The 18,776-nt window shown below is 38.4% G+C and overlaps 1 protein-coding gene across 4 annotated transcripts in view; it reads left to right on the forward strand.

Annotated features, from left to right (window-relative positions):
- Positions 1 to 18,776, forward strand: part of TP63 (tumor protein p63) — a 276,044-nt gene that overhangs the window by 34,922 nt on the left and 222,346 nt on the right. For 3 of the 4 annotated variants that reach the window (XM_054700437.1, XM_054700438.1, XM_054700439.1), the window contains exon 1: positions 15,924 to 15,985. In XM_054700437.1, coding sequence (XP_054556412.1) covers positions 15,924 to 15,985 — 62 coding nt within the window. Of the gene's footprint in view, positions 1 to 13,556; positions 13,628 to 15,521; positions 15,685 to 15,923; positions 15,986 to 18,776 lie in introns of those variants that run through there. The other variant, XM_054700436.1, reaches the window with a different exon arrangement.

The raw sequence follows: 18,776 nt of genomic DNA on the forward strand, positions 1-18,776 counted from the left end.
CAGAGAAGATCAAGGACTGAAGTTCTTAGTGAGGCTGATAGGATTTTCCCCAGTTCATTTCTGATGGCCTTGGGGAACCATTGTCTTCTTGACCTGCCCATCCTGTACATTCTTCTTAGATTTTCTGACGTCACATTTTTTATATATATATATATATATATATATATAATTTATATTTTATATACATATATATTTAATGTGTCCATTCCCTATAGTTTCTTAATTCCTTCTCCACCATCTTCCAGGGAAATTCATGCAATTTCATTTCATTCAACATCATTCACCACTTTATTTAAAATCATAACAGTCTCGGGCCTCCCCGGTGGTGCAGCGGTTGAGCGCTGGGTTGCGAAGCTGCCCGCGGCCTCTGTGGCGCCGGTTCGATCCCCGGCTGCTCCCCGGCCACCAGAGGAGGGTCCCACATGGCGCGCAGACCTCTCCTGCCGCCCGCTGCTCCCCTCAGCAGTGTACTTCGGTCCTTCTGCCTGCTCTGCTCCCTGCTCTGGCTCTGGTGAATTCTCTCACCACCCCCCCCCCCACGCTTCTGACTGTACCCAGTGCATTTATACACAAAACTAACAAATAAATAAAAAAAAAAAAACATGCCTCTATTAAAAAAAAAAATAATAAAATAAAATCATAACAGTCTCTCAACAGTGAAATTTACTTATCCACATTGGGCCTTACTGGGGTGTTAAATCAATCATGTTATGAGAAAGTGTACCCAAGTCAATGAACTCTTCTTTATTTAGTCTCATATTCTAATTGAATACCCTCAAAATTCACCCCAGTGATATATCACCTACTTCTACTAGTAGATGCTGGTGAAATCTAGTAATTCCTCTGTTATATATTTTTTGTCCTTATCATGGTTATTGGGGCTCTTCTGGTATTTAGTCCTACTTATGGGCCCTGTAGCCTTGAGAGGCGTTAAAGACACTCCTGAAGTGGAATATCTATTGTTTCTTTGGGAATGGTCTTTATAGAATGTTTTAGTGTGAGGGAGTGCTAACTCTTACTAGGAAAAGACAGTCCATATCTACCATCTCTGAGGCTTTAAGGGAAAGCTTTTGGTCTGAATCTTTGCATAACCCCAAAATTCATATACTGAGATCCTAATGCCCAATATGGCAATATTAGGTCTCTGTGGTGATGGGGCAGGTGGGTCCTTTGGGACATGATTGGATGGTGGGGGTGAAGTACTCATGGATGGTGTCAATGACTTTTGAAAGAGACCTACTATGTTCCTTAGCATCTTCCACCATGTGAAGATATGACTAGAAATCTGTAATCCAAAAGAGAGGTCATCCCTGACTATGATGGTACCCTGATCTCTTTTGTCCTTCAGTCTCCAGAAAAAAAAGAAGTATTTTTTTTATCTATAAACCACCAAGTCTGTAGTATTTTGTTATAACAGTCCCAACTAAGACAATCTGCAGAACCAAATTATCAGGGATAGCCACTCAATATCCTTATCCATATTTCATGGTCTTGGAAACTTCCCACCAGTTTTGATAGAACATTCAAATGTCTGTTCACTCTGTGACTCTCAGATTCTCAGTCTGCTACTTAGCTTTGTTTGTTTTTGCAAAGAGGCCCTCATGTCTTTGTAAGCTACCAAAGAGGCCATCCGGCTCTCAAACTTAGCCTTTAACTGCTTGTTAAGAGCCCTCAGATTCTCAATATTCCTTTGCAAAGTGTCAACATAACTTAGTAATAACCATGCAACTCTACTTCCTTGTAGGCACTATTCCCCTTTATCTTCCTATAAACCAAAATCTTGGAATCTTTGAGATTCTACCCTTTTAGTGAATTTTTTCTCAGATCAACATCAGTAAAATCTATAGCAATTGAGCTCACACCTTAAACCAGAAATTATCCATATTCTACAATCCTCTGGATGACTCTTATTTTCTGATGGATAAGGAGTAATCAGTTCCAAATGATACAAATTCTACATGCATTCTTGTATCACTCTTAAGATTACTTGTATCATATTATGTCTTCTGAAGAGTAGACCCCAAGGTGGGATGAGATGCGGTAGGGGGATATCATTGGAGGATAAAGAAGAAAGGACAAGAAGAATAAGGGGGACATCAGAGTGTAATAAATACTCTCACAGTCATGAATAGGCTGACAAAACAAGGTGGACTCAGCAGGAATATTGTATTTTATACAATAAAGTGTAGTTTTAAGGTTTGATCAGGTCAGTGGGACATTCAGAAGAGTAAATCGCTCAATTGGAGGCATCCCTTATATTGCTGTAATGAGCATAGGTTAGTAGCTCCTACAGGCTTAGTCCTTGGCAAGGAGATGCTTGGATATAGCGTGGTTTCAATGAGAAAGCACTGTGGTTGTCCATCAATTGTACACTTCCACATCGGGGGAGCTGAGCAAGGTATTTCTGTGGCTGCCACACTGTGTCACAAATGTCTCACAAGGGTCATTTTATTTTTTCCGTTGAAACAATTGTTTCAATGGCAAGAACTCAGTCTGACACACTGCACACTCACCTGCCAACCCTGGGTCACACAATGCAATCTTCAACCAACAAATGAAAACCCTTTGACTTCCATTTAGCCTCTACTACCACACTTGTGGGTATATTTCAGATTAGGGGAAGCATGAGACATTCCCATTCCTTAGTAAAAATTCTCCATGTAGGTCCACAAGACAGTCCATCAGGGAACTGAGACACATTCTTGGAGATCCATTCATTGTGGCATGATTTGTGTCAACTCTCTATTATGTATACATTCCAGAGACAATTGCTTTCAATTGCACAGCTTTATTTAGGTTATAGCTATCTAAGTCATACTCTTTTCCATATATATTTATTCTGTGACTGAAAATTGTATGAAGTATTTGTAATGGTTGTTTATCATAGGTTATTTCTGAATATTAGCAAGAAAATATTAGCAAGTATTAGCAAGAAAATACTTTCTTCATTCATAACCTAATCCATTCCCAAATAATTACCATAAAGATTTTATGAACTTACTCCCCTTCTTTTATCTTTATGTAGCATTGATATAAATTTTCCATGTAAGCATATACTACATAGCTTGCCTAGATTGTTTATTTCTTCCATTTGAAGAAATTATTTTTCATTATTTTGATTTAATTACTTCTCTTGAATATCAGGAAAGAAGACAGAAAATCAGTGAATTGTTTATAGACAATATATATTCAATGTATATTTATAACATTTATTTAAATAAGCATATATTCATATTTTATGTAATGTATACATACATCTTTATGTATATATATTTACATATATCTAGCTATAAAAATATTACTGTGAGCTCTGTCCCCCTCTCTCTACTTTTTTCTATAAATGTGCATCCAGGGTCATAGGATATGAGAAAGCAGGGATTTTTACTTTCAAAATATTTATCTTGCAATCATTATCATAATGTAAATGGTAGATCAGGTCCATGGGGATAACAGAATTTATTCTATTCGGTTGCATTTGGAGGGTTTAAATGGATCACTGGCTGAGTGACAAAATAGTATATTACTTACCTAAAAGCATTGAAGAGTACTTATATTTCCAAACTAATGTTATTCCTCCAATATACCACCTTAAATTTACTTCTCAGCTTTGCAGAGATGTTGCTGTAAACAAGATCCATTTGAGGGTTACTCTTTGTGGATTCCCTTGTAAGGGTTCCCTAAAATCCTCCCATCCCACAGAAGCATTTATCAGTGTATCCTCTGCCATATGCTTAAACAGTGCACACAACCAGATTTCAAAATAAGCAGAGTTAACATTCTTGACTCCTAGCCCAAATGTGGGTGCTCGTCATGAGCTCATGCCTTCCTTTGGGAGCTGGCATTAGTGGTGCTTATGTTATGAGAAACTAATTGGACCAGAAAAGACACTGAGAAACATGTGCTAGAGATCATGAAAAGGACTCTATGATATAAAAAAGTGCACGATGCATTCTGGAACATTTGGAGGGTTAACATTGTGGTGGTAATGCTAGGAAGCAGATTTACCTGAGTGAAGATCACTATCTGAATGATTAATGCAGAGTCATCAATTGTCTCTTTCTCTATAAAATGGAGACGATTACACCTAACTTGATGAGAGTTTTTAGTGGTTATTTAAATAGGTAGCATACATAAAATGAATTGCAAATCCTACACACTATGAAAATTCTGGTTTATAGATACATTGCAAGAAAAAAAGAGACTATTTTCATGGAGCACAACACAGGAATGCCATAGTTATTTTTTTTAATAAAATACATTTTATTTTAGGACAGTACATTTTATTTAGGACAAAATTATCTGGTAAAGTAGTAAATAATAAAATTTAAATAAAATAACAAATAATAAAATTTATTAGTACTTCTAACATATGAAATATGAAAGTATTTTTTTTTTAATTTTTTCCCATTTAACAAGTATGTACTGCTTAATTCATATTATTCCCTGAATGGATAGACTCAAGTCTAGGAGTGGAAGAGTTAGGCCCAATTGAACATAGCTACCATTGATGGCTATGTGATCATTTGATTATGTATCTATTTCTTAAACCTGCCTGAGACTTAGTTTCCTCATGCATAAATGGAGGTACTGGCACCTAGTCATCTACTTCACTTAACTGTTGGGAGACTGATGAAATAATGTCTGTGAAAGTGGCCTATAAAATCTTAAGTGTTATGCAAAGACTTTTTATTTCTAAATTTATACTGCTTCCTGGGACTTTTGACTAAATAAATAACCTCAAAGTTGTTTTGTTTTTTGAAAGATTTATTTTATTTATACAAGAGTTGGCATACAGGCCAGAGGCATGGGAGGGTGAGAGGATTCACCAGAGACAGAGCGGGGAGCAGAACAGGCAGACAGACAAAAACACTGATGAAGGGAGACGTGGGTGAGACAGGAGAGGTCTGCCACACCATGTGGGTAGCTCCCTGGCCAGCCAGGAATTGAACCCCTGATGCAGAGGCTGCGGACATCTTCCACAGCGCTGTGTTCAACCCGCTGCACCACCAGGGAGGCCCTGTTTTGTTTTGTTTTTTAACTTCTGGTACAGCTAATTAAAAAAAAAAATACATACATACATATATTTTAAAGATTTATTTATTTATACAAGAGCTGGGGTACAGGCCAGAGGCATGGGAGGGTGAGAGGATTCACCAGAGACAGAGCAGGGAGCACAACAGGCAGACAGACCAAAAGCACTGTTGAGGGAAGCAGCAGGTGAGGCAGGAGAGATCTGCAGCACCATGTGGGTATCTCCCTGTCGGGCCGGGATCGAATCCGTGCTGCACAGGCTGTGGACAGCTTCACAGCACTGTGCTCAACCCGCTGCAGCACTGGGAAGGCCCTATGTATATGTATTTCTTGGTTCCTCTTTTGGAGGTTGTGCCTCATAGGTGCACAGTCTCTCCCAGGAAGCTATACCCCAGAAAAGCACCTGGTGGTTTAAGACATGATATTGCTCACAGTCTTTGTCATGTTCATTGTGGGGGTCATACCCACTGTCCTCCTTCCACAAATGATAACTTTAATGACTTCCTGATAATCAGTAATCCAATAATCAGGCACAGATTTGAAAATGTGGGTGTGAAGGACAGTGAAGGACAGGTTCAGGCACAGATATCTGTCATGCACTTAAACTCAGAAAAGAGAATGGCACAGTCTAGTCTCTCACACCTACAAACGCATTTCATAAATTCTAGTAAACATGTTCTTATATCATCAGCATTAATAAGACAAATACTCAAAATCAAAAGCCCCAGGAAGATACATTTTACAAGTAACTCAGGGATACCCATATTCCATGATTGTTCTTTCATCTATGAAGCTTAAATACAAAAAGGAAAAGGAAATCATTCTCGACTCTGCTAGGTGTTATTTGGGTGCTGGGGCTGGATCTTATTGATTGCTTGCTTACCCACAGCCTCCTGCACACTGAGGGGCCACAGAGGAAGCCTTCAAGAAATATTCATGGTGAAGCTATTAATCAATTATCAGATTAATGAGTGCCATCAAGTCTTGTGAGATAATGATACTGTGGAATAACTAGAAATTCAATCTTCACCATGGCATCAGTCATTGACATCATTTGTAATAAGCAAATGAACAAATGCATTCTGTTTAGAGATTAAAATTTAAAGATTGATATATTTGGAAAACTTGGTATATATTATATTTTTCTTTATTCTTTCAATTAATATATATATCTATGATATGTATAAAATAAATTATAAATATAATACCTAAAATGACTTGTGTAATTAGAGTCTAATCTATTATCATGGATTAAAAAAAAACACTATATATTAATCCTACTTACACTGATTGTTTAGAAATTCACAAATTCATGACCCTTCAGCACAGTGTGGAATTCTCGTAGTACATTTTTTAAGTAAAGATTGTTTTTGGTTTCCTCCTATTTCTCGTATGTTTTGGCTTATGTTGTTTATTGATTTCCTAAAGTGATTACATTTTTTAAATTGTGATTTAAAAATAACATAAAACTTAGCATCATAACACTTTTTAATTGCACTGCTCTTTAAAATCAGATTGATGCACATTGTGCAATAAATCTCCTGACTTTTTTTAACTTATAAAGCTGAAACTCTATATACATGAAACATGTACTCCATTTCCTCTTTCTCTCATCCCTGGCAACTCAGCACAAGTATTTTTTAATCTTCTTATAAGTATATACTTTCTTATATTGCAAGACTACTTCAAATCATTTTGGTACAGAATGATTTTATAGATAGACAGATCATACATAAATGAAGTCTATGAGAAGCAAATAGTCATAGAACCAGAGACTCTTAGGGTTAGGCAGAGTCTTTTTTTTTTAAGATTTATTATTCCTCTATTTATTTATTTATTTGTTTGTTTGTTTATTTATTTATTTATACAAGCACTGGATACAGTCAGAAGCGCGGGAGGGTGAAAGAATTCACCAGAGCCAGAGCAGGGAGCAGAGCAGGCAGACTGACGAAGTACACTGCTGAGGGGAGCAGTGGGCGGCAGGAGAGGTCTGCGTGCCATGTGGGACCCTCCTCCGATGGCCGGGGAGCAGCCGGGGATTGAGCCGGTGCTGCAGAGGCAGCGGGCAGCTTCGCAACCCAGCGCTCAACCGCTGCGCCACTGGGGAGGTCTGGCAGAGTCTTAATATCATATATGCTGTCTTCTGTAGTTCCAATCTAAGAATGGACAGATACCCTTGCTATTTGCCTCCCTGACACACATTCATGTTCCTACAAACTTATGTAGACTAATAAACTCTGCCTAAAACATATACAACATAATTGTGTGTGCTGAATAATAGGGAAAAACCTGGGCTTTTAATAAACACTGATGATACTGATTCCTCAGTTTACAGTTTTGCATATCTAATAATAAAATTCTGAAAGTGTTTTCACAGATTAATTTCTGACTGCATTTCAAATTCTTTCTTTCACTACTCACATATTTCTCATGGTAGTTATTCTTGGGGCTATCCACACTGTGATGTAATCTTTCACCAGAATTTCAGTGATACCTAATCTAGTGAGTCAACACACAGGCAGGAGGAGTATTCATGAAAATCATTTTCACACCAACATGAATAGCAATAATTTAGCTAAACATAAAAGTAACTATAGAACGATCTATCAGGACAACCTCTGCCCTGGCAAGAGGCAGCTCTGCTGCCTGCCTGTGATTATGCAGGTGTCTCTCTTTTTCTGTCTTCTTTTCCTAATAAACTTGCCATTTTAAAATGTAAAAAAATAAAAATAAAAAATAAAGGTAAATCCAAACCACATATACTCCCACCTCCAAGCTCAAGCTAAAAGTATCCCCTATTTAATTTGCCCTCGGCTGGATCCTAAAATTCCCACAGACACTTCATCATCACTCTATGTGAGATAAAAGACGATTAAGGGAAAATTGGAATTTCCTGTTCTGGGAGCAAAAACGGGTAAACTGTTGCAGTTTAAAAAGGTCATATTTGTATATTTTACAGAAACTAAATGACCATGTAAGGCAGTTTCAGAATTTTAGGCAGTTTCAGAATTGCAAAGGCAGTTTCAGAATTTCAGAAGGGACTGTGCACGTATGTGAACTTGACATTTAAACATCATTAGGTTCACAGTACATCTGCCTCTGAGATGATGTTGGGGAACATCCTTTGTTGGACTTTAAACACACAGTTTCAGATATGATACGCTGAGATGGACAGAGTGTTACTTCTGTGATGTTTCTGAAGCTCATAACTGAATCCCATAAGAAAGAACATCAGCCAAAACAGTCAAACCTAATTTAAGACATATTCTTTGTTCTATCTAGCATTCTACTTCACTCTTTGGAAATGTGTGTGTTATGAAACACAAAGAATGAGGAACAGTTCTTCATTAACAGACAATAAAGAAACAGGAAAATTCAATATAATGTATGATCCAAGATTTTCTCTTGCAACAAAGGAATTATTGGGATAATTGTCAAAATCTGAACGAAGAGTAAAGAGAAACTATTTTATCAATATGAAACTCCTGGTTTCAATTATTGAACTGTGATTATATAAGAGATTCCCTTATTTTAGGAAATGCACACCAAATATTAAGGTTAAGGTACATCACATGTGCAACTGACAAATGGTTCAGGGAAAGAAATCTGGGAAGTGCCAAATAAGGACTTCCTGTGTCTCCTTATTTATCTCTCACTCACGTGGACATTGAGCAAAGGAGGGGTGGGTGTTAGGAGCAGCCCCCACACAGCTGTTCAGGGATGTCTGGAAAAGAAGCCCACCCACATTGCTTTTGGACACTGGGTGTGACACTGGGAGAGTATCAGGTTTGTCTATAAAGGAAAGTGCCAACCTTCTCCCTCCCCAATTGGCCTCTGTGTTTCCTTGCATGCCCTCTGAATAGAAAAGTGTTTCTTTCCTCAGGACACCCCAAAGCATCTTCTTTCTTCCCAAGTATATTCTCAAACATTGGTTAGAATATTTTTTTCTCTTTGACGAATTCCACTGACTAATCTGTAAGCCTGTGGAGGTTAAATTGGAAGAAGCACACAACTACGCTTGTCGTGAATCTGCTTTTTCATTGCTATAAGAAAAAAAGCATTTCACAACATTCCAATACACTTCAGTTCTAGGTACAGCTTTTATCCTTCTAGATGCCTGACTTCTGAAGCTATTAAATTCATAGAGCTCAGTGTAGGAAGGTTTAACAGGACCATCCGAAAACAGAAGTGGTTTCCACTTCTGTAAAAGAGAGATTGTGGAGTTGAATTGAAATCATGTCCAGAAAGTGTCTTAAAACTACAACTCGTGGGCCTCCCCGGTGGCGCAGAGGTTGAGCGCTGGGTTGCGAAGCTGCCCGCAGCCTCTGCAGTGTTAGTTCGATCCCCGGCTGCTCCCCGGCCACTGGGGGAGGGTCCTACATGGCGCGCAGACCTCTCCTGCCGCCTGCTGCTCCCCTCAGCAGTGTACTTCGGTCCTTCTGCCTGCTCTGCTCCCCGCTCTGGCTCTGGCAAATTCTTTCACCCTCCCGCTTGTACCCAGTGCTTGTATAAATAAATAAACAAATCTTTAAAAAAACAAAACAAACAAACAAACAAAAACTACAACTCACCAAACTCCTCAATCCCTTCAAATTCAGTGAATTTATGCTAGAAATTTCTCTCCTGATCCCGTTATTAGAAAAGAAGGGAAGATCAGGATGACTTAGAGAGGAAAGAACCTGAGGTTTGTTTACCCTGAAACAGAAATGCAGCTCTTTGTTCACACACGTTCACACAGCCACAGACCACCAGAGACATAGGGAACATGTGAAGCCCACTTACATCCTTTGTGATGACATCTGTTGTTTCCTGCTGCCTTATACCAGTTGTCCTTTCCTTATTTTATAGAACCTCTATTCCCTTTGCCCCAATTTGGGTGGAGCTATGAATCAAGGTGTTCCGATTACTCCAGGCTAGACATGGCATCTTCCTTCTGAGAAAATGAATCTTAAGCTGAATGACTCAAGTTCAAAAAAAACCTGTTGTGTTTGACTTACTGCTGTGGTTGGCATTGAGATGACTTTATCCGTTCCTGTTACTTTGATCCTTAAAGCTTTCCTGGCGCTAGTCCTTTCCCAAACCTGGCTCTTCGGCTTTATCCTCTAGCTTGTGAATTTCCATATTTTTAACATATTTTCGTATTTTTAGTTTTAGTTTAGTTTCTATTATTTATGACAACAAAATTAATCCTGATACAATCCTTTTTTTTTTGTTTTTTAAACTTTATATATACAAGCAGTGGATATAGTCAGAAGTGCGGGAGGATGAGAGAATTCACCAGAGCCAGAGCTGGGAACAGAACAGGCAGACTGATGAAATGCACTGCTGAGGGGAGCAGCGGAAGGAGAGTTCTATTGCACCATGTGGGACCCTCCCCAGTGCTCAACAGCTGCACCACCGGGGAGGCCCTGACACAAACCTTCTTAGAGACCAAGCATCTAAAGCTAAAGGAGAGTTGATTACTTGCCTCTATTCAGAGAGTAAGTGAGGATCAGATTCTAGACTAAACCCAGGAAAAAGGACCCACATCTTTTTACTGCCTCTGCTCACTCAGGATATGCCGCAATCTTGGAAGGAATCTCATCCACATCACTTAAGGGTCTCAGTAGAATGTGTTATTATTACATTCTTAAAGGGTGTATTGATCTTGTTTCTGACTATAACCAAGTATCAGAGATTAAAATTTGTTTTTGTTTTTTTAAGATTTATTTATTTATACAAGAACTGGTGTGCAGGCCAAAGGCACAAGAGGGTGAGAGAATTCACCAGAGACAGATTGGGGAGCAGAACGGGCAGACTGACCAAAATACACTGCTAAGGGGAGCAGTGGGCAAGGCATGAGAGGTCTGCCCCACAATGTGGGTGTCTCCCTGGCCTGCCGGTATAGAACCTGTGCTGCAGAGGCTGCTGACAGCTTCACAGCACTGCGCTCAACCTGCTGGGCCACTGGGGAGGGCACAAAATTTCTTTTTTTTTTTTAATTTATTTATGCAAGAACCGGGGTATAGGCCAGATGCGCGGGAGGGTGAGAGGATTCACCAGAGACAGAGCGGAGAACAGAACAGGCAGACTGATGAAATGCACTGCTGAGGGAAGCAGCGGTTGCGACAGGAGAGGTCTGCCGCGCCATGTGGGACCCTCGCGGGCAGGCCAGGAACGAACTGGCCCTGCAGAGGCTGCGGACAGCTTCAGAGCGCGGCGCTCAACCACCTGCGCCACCAGCGGAGGCCCACAATTTGTTTTTAATGAAAAAAAAAAATCACCTGTTCAGGAGTCATAAATGAAGAACAAGTTACTAATACATGTAACAGCATAGATCTATATCGAAAAACAATATTTGAGGACCTCCCCGGTGGCGCAGCGGTTGAGCGCTGGGTTGTGAAGCTGCCCTCAGCCTCTGCAGCGCTGGTTCGGTCCCTGGCTGCTCCCCGGCCACCGGAGGAGGGTCCCGCATGGCGCGCAGACCTCTCCTGCCGCCCGCCGCTCCCCTCAGCAGTGTACTTCGTCAGTTCACCTGCTCTGCTCTCTGCTCTGACTCTGGTGAATTCTCTCACCCTCCTGCACTTCTGACTGTACCCAGTGCTTGTATAAATGAATAAATAAATCTTTTTAAAAAAATGATATTTGAGCAAAAGAACCCTGACAAAAAAGAATAATACTATGTGTCTCCATTTATATGATAGTCTAGCTTGCACTGTCAGATGTGGTGGCTACATCTAAGCAAGTACATTTTCTTAAAACACTTTTGTTCTTCAGTCATATTGGCCACATGTGGCTAGTGGTTACCATGTTGGGTACAGAAAAATTAGAATATTTCCTTTATTGAAGAAGGTTCTTTTTGATAATGCTGTTCTAAAAAATATACGTCATATATATAATGACAAAAAGCAAAATGATGCTTTAGTGCCAGGGCAAGAGGAGTGAGTACGCAGACATATGGGGAAATTTTGGGGTGATGTAATGTTCTACACCTTGGTTTTCATGGAAACTACATTGTATACAATGTGTCAAAAACCTCAAACTGTACATTTAGAATGACTCATTTTCATTCTGTAATGTTTGTGGCAATAAGGTTAATTCTAGAATATCAAATGTTTTTTGGAATTTTTTTTAATCAGTTACAATGTTTATCATTATTTTTGCACAGATAAAATCACGCTATTCATTCATTGGACAATATTTTGCAAGTCCCAGGTGGTTCGGAGTTGAATCAAATAGCAAACTCATGGTCAAGTTGCCCACTTTCCAGTGCAGGCAAGGAAGTACACGTATGTGAGTGCAGATTTAATGATTCTGGACTTTGGAGATAGAGATGCTGCTTTATACCTGGAGAGATAAGAGAGGTTTCTTGTTCAAGGGATTTTTGACATGTGAACAAATGCTGTCATGGCTTAAAGACATTCTGGATGTAGGACAAAAGATGGTCTGAGACAAGAGACCCCAGAAAAATTATAATGTAGCAGAAACAGTGCTTAAACGGAACTATTTTGGAAACTATTTTCAGGGACATGTTTGTGTTATGAAAACCTGAGTTTTTCTGCTGCTCAAAGCAGGGAAGGAGAAAATATTCCCTTCTTTTATACTATATCCCAAGTTCAAGACCCTAAATGCTGCTGTTTCCATATGTTCTCCTCTTCATACAAATCAAATGCCTTTTTTTAATTTTTTTAATTCTTTTTTTTTAAATAGAGGCATGTTTTATTTATTTATTTATTTGTTTGTTGTTTGTTTTGTTTATACATGGACTGGGTACAGTCAGAAGCGCGGGAAGGTGAGAGAATTCACCAGAGCCAGAGCAGGGAGCAGAACAGACAGACCAATGAAAAACACTGCTGAGGGGAGCAGCGGGCGGCAGGAGAGGTCTGCGCACCATGTGGGACCCTCCTCAGATGGCCGGGGAGCAGCTGGGGATCGAACCGGCGCTGCAGAGGCTGCGGGCAGCTTCGCAACCCAGCGCTCAACCGCTGCGCCACTGGGGAGGCCCTTGTTTAAATTTTTTTAAAGATTTATGTATGCATACAAGAACTGGGGTACAGGCCAGAGGTGTAGGGGGTGAGAGGAGTCAGCAGAGACATAGTGGGAAGCAGAACAGGCAGATCCACTGAAATACACTGCTAAGAGGAGCAGCGGGTGAGTCAGGAGAGGACTGCTCTGCCATGTGGGTAGCTCCCTGGCCAGGTAGCAAACTCATGCTGCAGTGGCTACGGATAGCTTCATAGTGCTGCGTCTTAACCCTTGCCCTACCAGAAGGCCCACAAATCAAATGTCTTTACAAAGACCATCATACAGACATGTAGGTATAGGTCATGTTCAGAAACTCAGCTGCCTTCTCTTATACTTCAGTGTTTTATTCTATTACAGTCTCTGCCTAGTAGACTTTAGGTACTGAAAAATCATCTAACTGGTACACTTAAGTAATAATTCATGTATTTGTATAGTAACCTGAGTCTAGGGGGAAAGGGATATAATGTAAATGTAAATGACAATTATAATGATTATAATATAATTATCACTTATTTTCCCAGCTTGTGATGGGCTGTATGCTATGGGTATGCTGCTGAATCCTGGTGATATTTCCTTGTTGCCACTGGTCAAGGTACCTGTCTGCATTTATTTCCATAATGCAATAAGAAGCAATATTTTTCATAATTATTTGTATATATTTTTCCCTTTAATATGTACCTCTTAGCTAATTAAATTTGGGATTTTTTTTAATAACAACTATTGATTTCAGGACATACATTTTACATGGTCTTTTCTTCTATAAATTAATTTACAAAGCTTTTGAAATTAAAAACATGCTAAAATATTTACAAATTGATCATTTACTTGGGAGTCTAGAAACTGTGCTGATAATGTAGAATATATAGAAGAGTCCTTTCCAAGTTTTCAGAAGGAAATGAGTATCAAGCCTGCAAAGCTCAGTAGGTGTTGTCAAAGTGTGAGGCCAGGACTCTCACTCTCTGCACTGGCGTCACAAAGGAGCATGCTGAAAAGGCAGACTCTAGGGCTTCACAGCAGACCTACTGACCAGACCTACTGAAACAGAATTTCCATTAACACAATTTTCAAGTAACTCAAGGATACGTTAACATTTGAGGAGCTCTGTACTAGAAATCATTATTTCACCTGTTATTTTAAAAATGGGAAAGTCGAGGCCATATGTGATGAAACAACTTGGCCAAGGTCAGAAGAAATAGAGTATTTTTAATAAAGAAGTCTTTATATTCAGGTCATCTGTATTTGCCAGTTGTAGGGAGGAAAGCCAAACACTTTAACTCCAATTAACAAATCTATAATTAATTAGTAAAATGATCTTCCCTTCAGGTTTCACATTTTGTAGAACAAGCTGTTTGATTTGGCTGGGGCTCAGGTCGGCGTGTTTATGAATTTCACAATTCACAGATGTTAGACACTCTCAGGCTAAGTAAGGGAAGAGAATGTCAAGTTTTAAATAGCTTCTCTCTCCTCTCCTGGCTGAAGCAATAAATAAAATATTTTTATGAAACGCATTTTGAACCAGAATTTTTTTTAATAAGGAAATGTCAAATTTCTTAGAAAAGGACTTGTGATTGTCTCATAACTTTGACAACTACTGATGTCACGGATTCACAGGTGGTCTATGGTTAGTGGCTGAATAGAGGATGTGAACTTGCCACATGGTAACACTCGGGCACACAAACTAGTTTTTTTTTTTTTTTTTTTCCCTGTTGCAGTCTATTTTAATTTAGCTTCTGAATCATATTTCATTGAATTTCCAAATCCACAAATCAAGGATAGATTTACAGACTGTATTCAGAAAGGAAATAAATAATTCTGCATGTTTTAAACTTTTCCTGATATTAGTTTTTGGATAAATGAATAATATTACACTTTTACTCCAAAGTAGATCAAGTCAAAGCAAAGCCAAGACAAATAAGCAAATGAGATAGACTGATAGAGATTGAAATAAATTCTAATGCTATTAGTCAGCAATTTTGAATAATTTTGTAAGCTTCAAAACAATATAAAATAACATACTATTTCTCATTTAAATCACTTGAAAAAAAAAAAAAACTCTGTGTGTGTGTGTCAGAGAGAGAGAGAGAAATAGGAAATAGGATAATTCAAAACTCAAAAAAGTTACTTTCTTTTATTGGGCCAAGCAAAACGTCTAAGTGGTTATGAATGGATATCTCTTTCTCTTGGTTGAGATGAAGAGTGAGTTCTAGGTTAAATATAATCAAGGAATTTCCCTGTCTTTGCTATTTGAGATTGTGACCACAACAGGCGGCTGGCTGAAAGAGGGAATGGTGGGGGGGAGGGTTTGTGGGGGTGGAGACAAAAAAAAAAAAAATAACACCAAAACTTCCTAAGCAACTCCGTCAAATTTTTAGCTCTAGAAGCAGTTACAGAAGTCCTTAGATCACATCAGTATGCAGATACAAGGAAATATTAATTACTGTATTCGGGTGGCCACTCATCAGCTCAATTCTGTGACAAAAATCCAGGCTGCTGAAATTAAACTCTGATGCCATTCATGCCAGCATCCAATCATCAGAGAGACCAGAAGTTCAGAGATGCTTCCAAGTTGCCAACAAGTGTGGCCACTATACGTCAAAGACTCTAAAGCCGTGGTGGAAGGGGAACAATTTCAGAAAGGATGCCCAGCTGGTAAGAATCCACTGTTTCTGATGTTTTAGTCACTTGATGAATCTCATTGGCTGACATCAAGAAATGCTCCGCCTCTTTGCAAATGTGTGTGAAGTGGGGAAGTGTCTAAACTTCTATGTCTGATAGCATTTGACCCTATCGCTTTTAGCCTCCTGACTTTCTATCTATATATAATAGGTATATGTGTATATGTTATATCATTATTCTCCATTTATCGATATCAAAGAGAGTTGAAGGAAATGAATTTTGAAACTTCACGGTGTGCTACCCTACAGTACTGTCCCGACCCGTACATCCAGCGGTGAGTTAAACGTGACGTAACTTCTATCAAAACTTAACTAGAATGCCTTGTGTAGCATGAGTGTTTCTGCTGTGTACAGAGAGCAGCCCGTCCTTGTGTTTGAGCACAGTGATGTTATTTGGGCTTTCTGTGGACTTGAAGTAGTTGTGGGCATCTTTTCTAATTTCCTTTTTAAATTCATGTTTGGATGTACAAAGTGACAAAGTTTGAAGGCAGTCTTCCCATAGTTTCTTAAAATATCATCACACCATCTGAAACTTTTAAAAATATTTTATTTGCCTTGTTTAGAACTCACCCACCCAAGGAGAAACTTCACTGGGCAGGACCATAATAACCTGTGGATGATCTTCAAGTCAAAATAAATGCAGAATAATTTTGATTTATATATTAAAAAAATAGATAAATAGCCATTGTTATGCCAAACAGATTGCGGCTTGTCATTTTGGCTCTGAGGAATGTTTTCTCTTTGATTTGTTTCATAACAAACATCATCTTTTGACAAATCTTGACTTTTAAAACCTATGATTAGCCTGAATTTTATTTGTGTTTATAGGAAGGAACATTTGCCTAGTACTAAGAAGGAATATTAGTGAGCATGCACGATGTGTGTGTATGTGTTTCAAATTAGAGTTTGCTATTTTTAAACTGGTAAGTGAAATCTGAACAGTGTTTTTCCCGTCATAAAGTTATGGGAGATATTCAAGTCGTATGGAGCAGTGTGATGTTGTTAATTTAACAGCATGATATTTGATGTTGGAATTTCATACTTTATGTTGTAAGACTAATGAGAGAGGTCCTCTGAGTGCTGAAAACAGTGGGGGCTCCAAAGGGGTTAACTTGTCATTCACCACGGATGGCTGTTGGACTGTGACCCCAGAAGTGGAGTGGGTCCTCTAGGCAGGGCTCCGTTGCTGGTGCATTGCCTAGGGAATTATGGAAGATACGTGATCTTTTTTCATTAATATGATTTGTCACCACATGGAACATTAATGAGGACAATGCAGCTTTTGCTTTTCTTCCTGTGAGGTTTAGAGTAGGCTGCTTGAGAAAACAGAAGAGGAAAAGAAAGATTTAATGGTAAATGAAACAGTGGAGAGAGAAAAGAGAGGGAGAAAAAGCAGAGAGAGAAGAAGCGAGTTTGTGTTCTTACAGGTTGAAAAGGGAAGTGTGAATAGTGATTTCAGCCCTGCCTTGCTGTCTGTGATGAGCAACGGTTATTAACAAAAGTGAATGGCTGAGGAGTTTACTGTTCTTGCATAACTTGAAAATTAGATTTAGTTGAAGGTGGGAACTGGGTCCATAAAGTACAAAACACCAGAGATTTTCTAGTTCTCAAGATTTCTTATTACACTAAATATTTTGTGAAATAATATTTCTATGAATATAATTCTCATGAAACAGTTGCCATATGATGCCTCATTTGAGGGCATCTCTCTCTTAAAGTAGGTACCTGGATCAATGTGAGTTTTAGAAGGTTACTTCTGTTGATTAGTAATGCACACATGAACCTGTGTCCCCCCAGAGGCATTTCTAATGACTGATGAGAGAAAACTGTAAATACCAATACATGAGGAAATTGCTTCTCCTATTGTCTCAATAAATCATTAAACCATGGTGCAAATGTCATCTATATTTTTGACAGATTGTAAAATTCTGAGTAATAATGGTATTTAAAAATAACTTTAAATTTTGCAGGAATGTACTAAGCTTTCATGGCAGCTGAATGTCACTTTTGGGGAAAGAAGGGAAGCATGTTGGGGAGTTACTATGAGACTGTGGTACAGAGTGTTCAGGAAACATCTATTTGGCTGTTTTAGGCAAGATTGTGTCCTTTCCATTTGTAATAAAAACTTAACTGGCAAATAAAAGAAAAACTGTGTTACTGAGCATCTACCTTGTATAATGTATTAGAAATATCAAGCAGTAAGATATGGCTGTAATGTTTATTTTTTAACTCCAAAGTACCTAGATACTTAAAAACAGATTGATATTGCTCCATTACTTTAATGGTTTTGCCACATATTTTGTAAGGACTGAATATTTACTATTTCCTTTTTTTGATACTGAGTGAATTAGCAAATTAATAAGTAAAATATCACTATAAGAAATCTATGGTACTGTATATCATCAATGCAAGAGTCAAACAATATTCTCTTTGATGCTTAATGAGTAAGTGGATTTGAGTTGGTTTTTCTAAGCAGTCAATCCTTGCAGTTCTCAGTTTACAAAATCTATTTTAAGAAAGACCAAATTTAGTCATTCTATATTCATAGTCTTCTACATAGTTAAATTTGTCTTTTTCCTGACCTCGTCTTTAGAAAGAAAATATGAAAGAGAATTTTCAAAAGAGGAAAGAACAAGATATCTTATTATTTTTAACTCCAAGCTACCTTAATGCATGAATTTCCTTTCATCACAGAAAAGAATGAAATAGAGATGCTATTATCAACTACTGCTGAATGTTAATGCCGCCCCCATTCCAAAGTACCATACATTTCAAAGTATTATGATAATCATTTTTTGAATCAAAAGTGAGATTCACCCTTTGTTTTTGTCTTTGCATCTGATATATTAACATATAATTACACATAAGTTTTGATCTGATGATGGTGATGATAATTTAGTCTTTGCAAAAAACTTTCTGAATATCAAAAAAACAGTCACACTCTAGAGCTTAGATTTTTCCTTTTGATGAGATTGACCATTTCACAGAGAGAAGGTATCTTGTCATTTTGTTGTTAACATAATTTTAAGAAAAATGTTAAAGCATAGATGAAAATTTGCAAAAGCT

Source organism: Talpa occidentalis, unplaced genomic scaffold (genome assembly GCF_014898055.3).
Source record: "Talpa occidentalis isolate TD23 unplaced genomic scaffold, MPIMG_talOcc4v2.1 talOcc4.4, whole genome shotgun sequence".
NCBI lineage: Eukaryota > Metazoa > Chordata > Mammalia > Eulipotyphla > Talpidae > Talpa > Talpa occidentalis.